The 12,936-nt window shown below is 40.8% G+C and overlaps 1 protein-coding gene across 3 annotated transcripts; it reads right to left on the bottom strand.

The window, feature by feature from the left end:
* Positions 1–16: 16 nt before the first annotated feature.
* espl1 (extra spindle pole bodies like 1, separase) lies at positions 17–12,851 on the bottom strand. 3 transcript variants are annotated; one of them, XM_059570802.1, is made up of 32 exons: positions 12,730–12,851; positions 12,327–12,436; positions 11,924–12,229; positions 10,659–11,387; positions 10,477–10,566; positions 10,271–10,382; positions 9,891–10,018; positions 9,437–9,630; positions 9,101–9,343; positions 8,843–8,987; positions 8,541–8,706; positions 8,306–8,442; positions 8,066–8,200; positions 7,880–7,996; positions 7,621–7,789; positions 7,114–7,242; positions 6,879–7,035; positions 6,561–6,670; positions 5,056–6,275; positions 4,544–4,958; positions 4,327–4,452; positions 3,740–3,953; positions 3,456–3,649; positions 2,927–3,054; positions 2,673–2,795; positions 2,436–2,579; positions 2,189–2,353; positions 2,009–2,113; positions 1,107–1,222; positions 929–1,012; positions 667–831; positions 17–582 (listed from the first exon to the last, which is right to left on the bottom strand). In XM_059570802.1, the coding sequence occupies exons 2-32, from the start codon at positions 12,405–12,407 to the stop codon at positions 381–383; spliced, it is 6,549 nt and encodes a 2,182-aa protein (XP_059426785.1). In that variant the 5' UTR covers positions 12,408–12,436; positions 12,730–12,851; the 3' UTR covers positions 17–380. The 3 variants fall into 3 exon arrangements, with proteins under 3 accessions (XP_059426785.1, XP_059426784.1, XP_059426786.1); XM_059570801.1 differs by having other exon boundaries at positions 12,327–12,433; XM_059570803.1 differs by having other exon boundaries at positions 12,327–12,421.
* Between the last annotated feature and the right edge of the window lie 85 nt (positions 12,852–12,936).

The raw sequence follows: 12,936 nt of genomic DNA, 5'->3' as shown, positions 1-12,936 counted from the left end.
ACCACTCTCAAAAACATGCTATAAGATCACTTTATTTTAAAGCAGTTTGGCATTTGATATAACTTAAAAAACGGGAAAAAATGTGCAAGAAATAAAGTCTACATCAAAAACAAATGGGACTTAAAATACGTAAAACATCTTGAGATAACTAAATCAGCAACTGCAACCACACAACATTGGCAGAAATCAGAGGACTTTAAAATAGCAAAGCACTTTGAGCTTTTTACATTCAATTTCATGTAGGCAGAACTTATTCTTTGCATTCTAAACAAGCCCAGAGATTGCTTATTTTATACCTTAAATAACAGACAGTTGCCTTTACACATGAAAAAAATCACTATATTAGCTGTGAATAACAGAAGTAATTTAAAATCTCTGAGTTAGTGAATATACACCGGCAAACCATATGCAATGGGCGCAGCACCAATTATATGTTTTAAATGTGTGGCATTACGCGATTGGGCTAAATGCTGAAGAAGGGAGGAGCCAGAACCAGCAGAGAGCCAGGATTGGAGTAGAGCCGATGTGAAACGATCTAAATCTCGATCTGTTACGTCCCACAGGTTACCAAGCACTAGCGGGCTGGGGAAGAGACAAAGAACCATGTTCAATGATTAAGCAGTGCATTCTACATGCAACATTTCTGTACATGGATGGGTACTTTACCATCCAGCGGTCAAGTAGCTGAGGATGATTCCTGTTCCCTCCTGGTGTCCAAGCACACTGAGAGCAGCACTACTGCAGCCAAACAGAAGAGCTACTGCCCGCACAGGCCCTTTCAAAACCCTCTGAGCATCCAGAAAGCGAGCCCCTGCGCCATGTCCTATGTAACTACATAGAGGTATAAATACATATTGTCAGACTCAAATCACTTTATATTTATTTAATAAAGCACAGATTAATGGCAACTGTATGCAGCTTCACTCACATGTAGAGGTCTTTGGTGGTCACAGCCTCTTGTAGTTTATCTGGGTCTGGAGCAGTTCCACAAACCCCCTGCCATGCTCGCTCACTGGCCAAATCACAGACAGAGATGACAAACTGGAACCAGGACCAATTACATAATTGTGGTCTTCAGTGTGTTAGAGCACATTGTGTGAACTTACCCAGTAAACCATTCTTTAAAGCGATTCTCAGTGTCTGCCAGATTTCTATCTGGGTTAAGCACATAGTAAACTTTCTTAGGGTTCACGCCACAGGACAGAACACAACTTGAATCCATCTGAGAAAAGACAGACAAACAATTCACATTCAAGAAACGGTTCACCCTAAATATAAAAGTTCTAAATAACATGAGGGCGAGTAAAATCTAACAGAATATAATGTATTTGTATTTTAATTGAATGGGAGACTGCTGAGCGTCAGAGACAAGAAAAAAAAATATGAAAAAAATTGTTCATAGTTTATTTTGGGTTACTGCTCCATGACCAACAAAAGTTTGATTTTCTACAGGTTTATGAATTTAAGCATAAATACAACTACCCGAAGTAAAAAGCTATTAGGCTACAAATAAACTACGGTCGCAAAACTTCATCTCAAACACACAAAGTATTTTCAGTCTTTAAGATCTACAAGTTGGAAGTTAGAAGAGCCTGCAAGAGTGTGAGTTAACAACACATGTACAGGCTATTAAAAATAATCCTGAGTGGAGTATTGCTGATTTATTTTATGTTGTAAAATAAAATGTCAAAAACAGACCTTTTTTCAAGCAATGAACCAAAAACCCATGCATAAAAAGTCAGAAACAATGAAACCTTTTACTCAATGCTATAGGACTATATAGAAATAGATTTTAAATTAACTTATTCCATAGCTCTCAAATTTAATTTGTGCTCTGTCAAGTTTTTGACATCAAATATCACTGTTTAACACAAGTAGAGAAGAAAAAAACAGCAATTATGCAAAATATATAATTTGTGTTCCGTGGAAGCTAAAGGTTATGAATAATTGGTGAACTAACTCCAAGTATTATTCTGCACATGTTGTGCTTGTACTAAGTTATATATACCTCTTTCAGATGACCATGTCCAAGCACTGCATGTAATGATGGCATGCGAGTGACAGAACGAAACTTCAGACAAGCAATGTTCTCCCAAGGCAACCTCTGCAAGAACTGTAGAAACACAATGTTCAGTATATTGACTCAGCTCAAAAAATGTAATTGCCTTGCAGATTAGTGATGGTTTACCTTGTCTAATATAAGAACTGTATGTCCCTTTGGCTCCTCCCTTCTTCTCAGTTCAGTCACACCCCCCTGCAGAAGCCTCAGGAAGTCCTTGTCCTGCTGACTCATCCCCTCCACGAGGCACTGCAGGTCTGGCAGGGACAGGAGTGGAGATGCTGAAAGAACCACCTTCAGAGAAAAAGGAAGTATTGAGGAGGAGTTACAGGTGGGAACATGTGATGATCAAAATAAAGCAGGTGCAAAGAGATACCTTAAGAATGTCCTGCGTGATCTTTGTTCCTTTCAGTGCCTTTTGAAAGCACTTCGCCTGCACTTCAAGCTCAGGGTCAGAGGTCAAAGGCAGGAGTAGAGTTCGCCACACCCCTAAAGCCTCTTCCATCTCTTCTAACATTTTCTGATGGACAAATAAAGACAGCCTCACATTGAGTACCCAACATCCTTCCTTCTACATGAATTTTTTCTAACGGTCAAAGACCATATGTCTCACCTCCACACGAGCATCCAAAGCCTTTCTTCCTTCCCACCATTGCGATTTCTCAGCCACTGTGCTCACTTCCTTTTGCCCCTTCAACACTCCATCCATTTCTTCCAAAAGCACAGCAACAGAGCGCTAAAAGTAAAGGCAAATTGTTTGTGCAAACATCTCCCTTAATGTGAAAAGATTATCGTAATGTTTTAAAGGTGTTGTATTAGGTAATAAACCAAAGCAGTGAAAACATCAGCACACAAGTGTATCTGTACCTTCCTGCCTGCAGTAGGGATTCGAACAGTGATTGGGGTAGAGCCACGCTCCAGTCGGGTCAGAAGAATAGAGCTGCCAACTTCATCAGGATACACACCCGTGAGCGACAGCAAGCACACGGTTATTCCTAGAGTAAAAATACAGCATATTTAAATGATTGGTTGTTTGGATTTTAAACCCACGTCAGCAGCTTTTGCTATTTTTATGGTAAGTAACAAGCGGAGAGAGTATAAAAGAGCAATTTAAAAATCTTGTATGAATAGGGAACTATCAGGTTTTTCAAATTTGACTTCGATAAAAGCAAATACGGATTCAGAGAAAGATTTCAAAAGTGCTTGCAGAGTAATTTAATTTCCTTAAACCAGCACTATTTCATCAAAATTAAATCATTCTGTAACATTCTTACAATACATATCAACAGGGCCAAAAGTTACCTTACATTCTTACCACCATGAAACTACTTAATTATAAAAACTACCGGTAATTTTTGTAACAAACAGTGCCATTCATTTTCAGCTCGGCTGTTACCTGCTGGCAGATCTTTCAGCTGCTGCGTGAACTGCTGACAGTGTGTTTGTGGGAACTGCGTTGGGTGTGAGGAGGTGAAGGAAAAGATCTGCTCCAGCGCAGAGAGTTTCTGAGACTGTGTTGCCCCAGACGTTTCCTCCAGACTCAGAGCACCAAGACCTTCTGCTACATCATTGCATGATTTCTTTAGCTTCCTACAGAGATAGACAGAGAGGAGGTTCGATTCCTTATGATGTGACTATTAGTCCGTCAAAATGTCTGCATTTCATGCTAAACTGACATACCTGAGCTGGCTAACCACATGACGGGTCATGTGGTGGCGAGTGGACACACCCAGCGACTGTGCATGTAGCATTGCAGTAGTGATGGGATCCTTCTGGCCGAGGGACTGAGCAAGCAGTGTGCAGATGTGGGTAAAAAGAGAGGGAGGAGGGAAATGATGGAGGAGAAGCCACGAGGAACGCAGGTATGACTGGACTGCCTCTACTGACAGGTCAGCTAAATATGACAAAACAAATACATTTATATACATTTATACTAATAAAGACAATTTTGACAGCCCTAAATATCAAGAACCTAAAAAATAAATTTTTCATAAACACCCTAACACCGATTCAGGCGTTTTTTGCTTATGCTCACCAAGGCAACATTTGTGTGATCAAAAATACAGTAAATAATAAAATTGTAAAATATTATTACAATTGTGCTGCTTAAAATTTTTATGGAAACCTTGATACATTTTTTCAGAATTCTTTGATGACTACAAGGTTCAAAAGAACAGCATTTACTTAAAATAAATATATTTTGTCATTATGTCGTATTCAATAATATTTTTACTGATCCCTTAAAGATTAGTGCACAAAGTATTTACCTAGGGGTGTAGATGCATGCGGTAGGGTTGTGTGAGATCCATTTCTTCTAAGCTCACTAAAACACTCTTGTCCAACATCTGCAGCCAGATCTCTCCTCAAGACCTCACAACCAGCATCTGGGCTGCCTAGAACCACATATACACACAATTAATTTAGCCCAAAGAGCAGTCGTCAGATAAGCAATACAATTATATCAGTTTTGTTCTACTAACACACCTCTGTCATTTATCTCTGTGTCAGAACCTCTGAGCTCCTCCAGGCTGATATCCAAAAGAACCTCATCATCTTCTTTAATCATTCTCATCTTCTCGGGTTCCTCTGTAGCCTCTGAACTTTGACTCTTTTTTGGTCGCCCTCTGCGTGTGCGTGTCTGGGAGGATAAGCCAGTTTCTTCCTCAGAAGAGAGGCAGCTGGTAGAGGAGAGGGCTGTGCTTTTCTTAGTGGTCCGTGTGCGTCGGGGAGGTTCTGATTCTACAGTGGGGCTCACAACTCTGGCGTCACTGGGAACGAAGTTCAGGGCTGGTTTCAGGGTGCGAGATGTTTTGGAGTTAGAGGTATTCCTCTTTTTTTCGGACTTTGCCACTACAGCAGGAGGTGCAGCTTCAGTGTCACTTTCATCACTGAACTCAACCTAAGAGAGAGAGAGCAGATGTAATGAATTCACTAATCATTTATGACATTATGTCTTCTAAAATTGTCTCAGGAAGGCATAAACCAATGGGCCAAACCTTGAAGCGAGAGCGCTTGGTTCGTTTAGGCGCAGCTGGCACAATCACAGGTTTCTTATCTGCAGGAGAAGAATCTTTGTAAACTTCGAACGACCCCTTTGGGCCAGTTTTAGACTTTGCAATCCCACGATGGCTGGCAGATGGGTTTAATGAGTGTATAAGGTTGACAGAAATTTCAGGGACCTCATTAGTGTAATCAAAGGCTCTCAAGTCACCAATGCCAGAGCTAGTGGAGACAGATTTGGATCGGGATGTCCTTATTGCTTTGGGTGTTTTGAAAACCATGGAAGATTTTGTGAAGGTAATTTTTGGCACCAAGTCCTTAGGTTTCTTAGGAACTACAGAGGACTCTTTGGTTTTCCTGCTTTCCTGCTCTGCAGGTGCACTCTTCATGTCAGGGTGGCATTTAGCACCTGTCTCTGGAGGAGTTGTGTCAGAAACGGGGCTCTTGGATCGATGCTTTGATTCAGTTTTGAGTTTTAATTGTGGTTTATTCTTCGGTGGATTCCAACCCCATATAGAAGAAAACAGTTCTTCAGGGTGACACTGTTTCTTCATGGCCAATGCCAAACAGCAGGCCACAGCTTTAGCCCCCAGCAGGGCAGCTCTGATGGGCCCAAGCTCTGGTGTCAGTGCCTCTTTGGGCGTCACTGCCTCCAATCCTGCCTCTATTTCCTCCCACAGAACTGTAGCCTTTTCTTTTTCCCCTGTTCTAAGGAGCTGAAGCACAGTGCCCAAATGTACTTTGCCTTGTTCCACCTTCAGCAGCGACAGACATAGTTCAGTTGACTTTTTAGAGGACATAAGTGCTGCCAAACTGTTTTGAAGCTTAGCTGCAACACTATGGCAGCGTTTCCTGGCATATTGGCGTAGGCGGCGAGAATGCACAGGGTCTGTCTGGAGGTCTGCCTGTAATAGTGCCCAGTGGATACCGACTCGAGCCACACTGAGCTCACTGCAGCAGGGACAGGAGCAGGTGTCTGCGTGGGTCAGACACGAAAGCACATGCTGGCGTTTGGGCTTCAGAGGAGGAGATGCTCCTTGGCATCCTAATCGAGACATGGTCTCAACAGGCTCCTTGAGAAGGGCACGAGAGCTGAGGATTCCACTCAAATCATCATCTTCCTCAGGGGTGTGACCAGAGGAAGAAGGGGCAGCTGGCCGACCTTTGCGTGGTTTTATTTTAACCTCAGATTTCAGTTGCCGTCCCTTGCCAAAATCTATAAGCAGGGGAGATGAAAGCATAATAAATAATATGTTTTTAAAATTAATAGCGGTAAATACATTTGTATTAAATAAATTATTTAAAAAAATGAATTAAAAAAAATCCTATAAAACACATTTATATTATATACATAAAAATATATAATTAAAATAATGCTTCAAAACCTCTTTCTCTTCCAACTTGAATATAAAAATCACAAATAATGTCTAGACAGGGTTAAAAGGGTTTTGTCTTGGTAATTCTGGGTGGACCTTTCACAGGTAAAAAATTTAATCTTTACCTGTGCAGAGATCAAGTAAGTTTCTAACTTGCTCCAGATCCAAACTACTAGCTTCATTTGCACCCTTCATCAACTCCAGTTTGGCTTTCAACACCAACAGCTCAGCACAGCTATAAAACAAAATAACATGCAATTACAAATGTATTAATAACAATCTGTCTGGTGTCCCAGGAGTACATTCAAACCTACTTGTTGCTTAAAAGGAAAAGCATTAGTTGGTTTATGTTGTTGCCCCTCAATGTCAGAAACACACGTTGGGATCTGACCTGTCACACACATTCTGCCTCTCATATTCACAGATATGGAGTATTTACTCACTGGCTGAGTGTCTGCAGTTTGGTGGCCAGTTTGAGAGCCTCTAGACACTGAGCTTTAGCTTCATGAACAGCCCCACTGCTGCTCCTCACGATCACCATCCTTTCGGAGCACACTAGCACCTCACTCAGCAACAGCCACTTAAATACAACACTGTCTCCTAAAGAGAGAAAACACACCAAGTTAAAAAAAATCCAAGAATAATTTTTTGTTAATCAAATCTGCTTAAAGCTTGCACCTTGATCTACAAAGCGTGCGTCTGTGTTTGGTCCAGGGGCTCCATAAAACCCATTGCCCAGCAACATCATCACCAGGCTGCACAATAGCTTTAACCCTTCATATTGAGCCGTGTCTGGAGTCTTCAGACCTACAACACACACAGTTTATACATTTGCTCCCACATAGTATTAGAGTAAGTGATGTGACTAATTTTCTGGCAATACTTGAGTTGTTCAAAAACACATTCACGATCATTCAAAAGTTTTGAATGGTTTTGAATCTGAATGGTTTTAGTTTTTGTATTGTTACTGTAGTTTTGGACAAATAAATGGAGCTTTGATGAGCAAGACAGGAATCTTAATTTTTTTTTGACCCAAAATGATTTTAAATTAATTCAAGAAATAATAAAATGTTATATTTCCTTTTTTAAAAACCAAGAAACTTTTTTTTCCCCAAGCTCTAATGAAAGTTCATGCAAGGTTTTGTTTGTGGTCCCTAAATGTGTAAATTATATGAGCGCTCTCACCATGCTGAGTGATCCTCTGACGTAGCTGTGAGTCCAAAGTCTCTGTGTCCAGACTCAAGTATTCACTAGCTGTCTGCAGTGCTCGTGCCCGGACAAGGTACCAGCTCTTAGAATGATGCTGAGCAGACTCCTTTATCACCTCCATCAAGCAACACACACCACGCTCCACCTGAGCGAAAGAGAGAGATAAAATTAAAAACTATAACAAAATACAGAATAAAAGAACTAACTGGTCCACAGAAAGTCAAACAAACATTACCTGTCCTACAGCATAGTGTATCTGTGCTTTCTGCAGCATAGCAAGCATGGATATAAAAGATGTGCCCTCGGAGTTAGGGACAGAGGTCAAACTCTGCTCTGCTTTTTCTAACTCCACCTACAGACAAAGGTCTGGTGTAAACAACATGTTAAGAGCACAGAAGTACAGTGTAAACAATTCATTCACCTGTGCAAGCGGAGGACAGCCCAGATACAGCAAAATCCTGGCAGATTGGCAAAAGGCATTTGCACTATTCTGGGCATCGCCGAGGCTACGGAAAAGGGCAGCAGCGAGCTGATATCCCTCCAGAGCTTGCAGGTGCTAAGAGAGACAATCTTTTTTCAATATGAGTCTCAAATACTTCCCTCTTGGTTGTCAGCTTATGTAAAATTATGTTACACAGAGATGTGGGTGGTTTAGTCTTACTTTGCCCATAAGAGTGTAGAGGGCAGCCATCAATGTCATGGATGAAGCAGTGAGTTTAGGGTCTCTTACTGCAGGCACAGACCCCTTGAGCAGATTCCGCCACAGAGACAAACATCTGTCCAAAGGCTCACTCAGCTCTGACACACACGATTCATCCACATTAGATTATCCCATAAAGCAGTGCTTCTCAAATCTCTTCTTGTGTCTGCATTCTGAGTTTGAGTGAATGACTTACTGCTCTGAGCTAGTAGATTGAAGCGTAGTCCATCATAGACTAACTGGCTCTCTTGTGATTTCTGTTTGTCTTCATACTCCAGATCATTAGTGGGAACAGGATCCATATTCATCTCCATTTTATTCTCCTCCTGCACTGCACGCAATCGCTTCTCTGTGTCCACAGCCTGTGACATACCAAAATGATAGTGACTTTACAGTACGTACATTATGGTTCAAAAGTTTGAGGTCAGTAAAATTGATTTTGAACATTTTGCTTTGAAAATAGAATCTATAGATTCTATCTAGAAGGAAGCTACAGACCTCCTGTAGGTTGGTCTCAAGAGTACAGATGTAGAGCCACAGGGAGGCGTGTGCCTTCTCATCCATCAGCCTATCAGCATTCTCTGCCGTCTCTGGCTCTGAATCCAGCAACCTCAATGCCTCATGGGTGAAGTCAACTGCTAAGCTGATTACCAAGAACCAAAATATATTAAGTGCTTCATGTTAACATCTGATTCAAATAAGAGAAAAGTGGGAAAAGTCCTTCTGAAATATTGTCCTGTGGGCACGTTTACCCACCAGTCAGTCTGTTGGCTGAAGTCCTGATAGCAGACAACCTGTGCCATCTCACACAGATATGTTGCCCGTCTCAGTGTGTGTGGGGTTTCTTCATGGCAGATATCCAAGAGGTCACAGAGTGTGTTGTAGCGTTCCTGGGCTGTGTCTCCAGTCTGCTCTTTATACAAACGCAACTCCTCTTCTAACAAACACATCATCACCTCCTCGTCCACTATTGCTTGTCCCAACCCATCCCTCAGAGTCCTGAACCAACAAAAAGCCCATAATCAGCACATTCAATCACACTTAAACAATAGTACATCAGAAACCCCTTTCAATTGGCTTAGTTTAAGCTACCTTAGACGCGTGTCATCCTCTCCTGCTCGGGCAGCATCACACTTGGTTTTGACCCACAGCGAGACAGGTTCAGCAAAATTATCCAAAATCTGTGTTCCCAAAACCTGAATCCAGCGCACAATCCAGTCTAGAGCCCGCTCCAGCTGACCCCCACGTCGGCTACACTGCACTGTCAGCATGAAACAGCGATTGACCTGAAACATCCACATAATACATCAACAGCTGAGATGCTTATATTGACATTTAACCATTTAACTGAATGTACAACTTACATTTATATAGAACATATATTCAAATATTCATAATAAATAGAGCAAACAGCATACACATACAAGACACTTGACTTTAAAGGCCAAGTGAGTCACAAAATGTCACAATATTATATTGCTCATTTTTATTTGTTGCTAATCCAAAACAAAGTTAACAAATGAGCAGAGGAAACTGTAGTTCTCACCCGATCCACAGGAAGAGAGGGTGGGCAGTCCTTACACAGCTCCTGACACACAATCACAGCCAAACCAAAGGCTCCCTCATACAGCTTCCTGTTAAACAGCTCATACACCACGTTATTCACTGCACACACTAGAAGAAAAAAAAAGCAAAGACATTTATATAGAATTCATTTTATGCATGTGCACTCACTACTGTTTACAACTTTGGGGTCTGTAAGAATTTTTGTAAAATAAATTGATTCAGCAAGGACACTAAATTGATCAAAAGTGACAAAACTTTGGCACTGTTACAAAAATGTAACAATTTTGCAAGATATCTATAATGGCTTCAAACACAGGTCATCCACTAAGAGTTCAGCATGCAGAATTTAGGCAGATGTACCTGCTTTAAGTAAGAAATTGTCGTTGTTGAGTGTCCGCAGTTCAGCAAGCATCCGTCCTGCTGTTGCCTGGCAGTACAACAACACTCTGTCCAGAGCATCGCCCGCAGACACCTTTGGACACAAATGTTAAATGAAGGATATGAAGGTAAAACATCTAGCTGATCAAAAAACTTAATCGTGGTCTCAAGACAGTTTAGCATATTACCTCTGATGCATGAAGACTATCATACGTGATGATGAAGCCCTGGTAAAAACTGAAACAAAGCGAGTACTGAACCTGCTGTGAAAATGATTCCTGGAATACAAACACAAGGTATAAAAAATAAAAAATAAATCCTATTCCAAATATGCATTACTAAGTAGCAGCAAATTATTATATAATCTTACTTTTTGCTGTGTGAGCAGAAGTTCCTGATATTCTTCCAAAAATGATAAGCAAGCCAGCAATGTAGCTACGTCCATGCCTTTACACTGACCAGCTTCCATCGCCCAAACCACCAGCTGACAAGCCTCCAATAGGGCATGAGACTCTGCGGCCGACATGGAATGGGGCAGCCCCCTGAGGGAATGTGCACTTTCAGTGAAAGCCTTGCTGCATTCACCCCCCAAGCTTAACGCACTCTGCAGCTGCACTGCATGATCTGCAAGGCTCAAAGCCAAACGCAGACCCACGTGTCCATCAACACCCTCCAAAGCACCACTTAACAGTCCAACAGCCTCGGCTGAAAACAGACACTTGCAGAGCAGTTTACAGACCTTAAACACCACCTCACACTGCAGAGCTAGCAAGACACATGTCAGTGCAGAGTCCTGCTGATTGATTAAAGGGCCGAAAAACAGTTCTTGTAATTCAGAGGACAGAAAACTCACATCGTCATGAGTTAAACCACCGCAAGATCGTTCATATTCCACTACTGCTTCTTCTACGAACAGAGGAACTTTAGATGGAAAAGAGGCCGAGCTGGACCCCTGTTCTAGGAGTTTGAAAGTTAAAGCTTGCAGCTGACAGTGAAGTCTGTCCCGTGGAAGGAGGGTGGAAGTACTCGCTCTGTTGGACAGGAGACTGTTCCACAGCACTGTGAAGCAATTCCGCACCAGAACATGGAAGTCCCCTGTCTGATAACAAAACACAAAAATGTGAAGTTTACAGAAAGCTACTTGACATACAGACACATTATTCAAAAGAAACCATACTGTCTCCCAAGCTACCCACAATATTTGATCAAGGCTGAAAAAAATAAAAACAGAACTTTAAAATGTTTTGACCATAGTTTTTATTTTTAACTAAAACTCAAATATTATAAACGTTTTTGTTAATAAAAAAAAGCTGAAATAAAATAAGCTATAAATATTGGATGAAAATAACAAGTGTTGTCTTGAAATTTTGCCAAATACACACACTAAAATTTGCTTGAAATAAATACAATTAAATGAAAATTTAACTAAGTTGAAAGAAAATAAAGTGAAGGCTAAACAGTAATATATAAAAATAAAAATAAATACTAAAAAAGAACAAAACTGCCATTTTTTTTATTTACATAAAAACAAAAAGTAAAATAAAAAAGGATAATTCATTATAATAAAAAAATATAATGGAATATAACACTGGTCTTGACCTTGGGAAAACTTCAACTTCATCAAGCACACTGTACCTCTGCAGACAAACACTTTAGCCTTCTATACATAAGTTGGCCCAATCGACAAGCAGGGCCGTGAGCTCCAAGGCTGGTGACTTTCTGTAGGATGTGGAACACTATTTTTTCAAGATAAAACGGGTTGTTCTGCATTCCTGACTCCTCGAGCGATTCAAACCCTTGGACGGCCAGTTCCACCAACTCCACTATCTTCTCCAGATTGCCAGGGTCCAGAGTCCCACTGCCCAGCAGCTGGTTACAAGCCCGGATGATACGATCGCACATTGTGCGACCATACGGACCAAAGCCATCATCCACATGTGTCTGCAACAAAATTAAATAAAAAAATAAACCCAGGCTTTAGCTTATTGGAAACCGTTCCCAATATACCTTGCAACAGCTACATAGAAAACGTTTTTACCTTCAGCTCGTCGTGAAGAACTACAATGTCCTTTAAACAAGATAACTGCTGGACGTACTCCTCTGTTTTCAAGCACTTCATTATCACTGTTAAGACTGTAAAACAAACTGCTTGTTAAATGACAAGCATTTCAGATATTAGACGATTTAGTGACATATAACAGTTACATACGCACAAACATATAAGTTAACGTTCCAGGCAAAATACGCAATTATGTAATACAAGTTTGAAAAGATAAGGTCTAGAGGGAAAATCTACTCTGAATTAACATTACTGCATTAAAAGTATATTCCATGATCATCACCTATGCTTTCTTGTACACTTTGACATTTAAGTATAAACTAGCATGTAGCTAACTTAGGCCAGCGTTAACCCACAATCCGTGTAAACAAATCAAACAAACCTGTTAGCCTGCCACCACCATGCTAGATTAAACGGTCAAATATGGAGGAACAGTGATACTATTCTAGTGTTGTGAAATCCGTTCATGTATTTATATCATGAATGTGGTTAAATAAAGAAAATTGCCTTATTATTTCCAATCGCACTCCGCCGTTATTTGAATGGTAGCAACGGAGAGTGATGTCGCGCACTTGTTTAAAATACCGCA

Source organism: Carassius carassius, chromosome 17, assembly GCF_963082965.1.
Source record: "Carassius carassius chromosome 17, fCarCar2.1, whole genome shotgun sequence".
Classification (NCBI taxonomy): Eukaryota; Metazoa; Chordata; class Actinopteri; order Cypriniformes; family Cyprinidae; genus Carassius; species Carassius carassius.
Note: the sequence above shows the minus strand (reverse complement) of the source record. Positions and strands in the feature narration are given on the sequence as shown.

Bases quoted from the DNA above. Each gene is read 5' to 3' on its own strand.
- espl1 (XM_059570802.1), bottom strand. From the start codon at position 12,407: ATGAAGTGCTTGAAAACAGAGGAGTACGTCCAGCAGTTATCTTGTTTA. The intron at 8,988-9,100 runs GTGGGTAAACGT...CTTGGTAATCAG, and splicing joins TTCAGCCAACAGACTGACTG to CTTAGCAGTTGACTTCACCC. The intron at 4,959-5,055 runs GTTTGGCCCATT...TCTCTCTCTTAG, and splicing joins CCAAGCGCTCTCGCTTCAAG to GTTGAGTTCAGTGATGAAAG.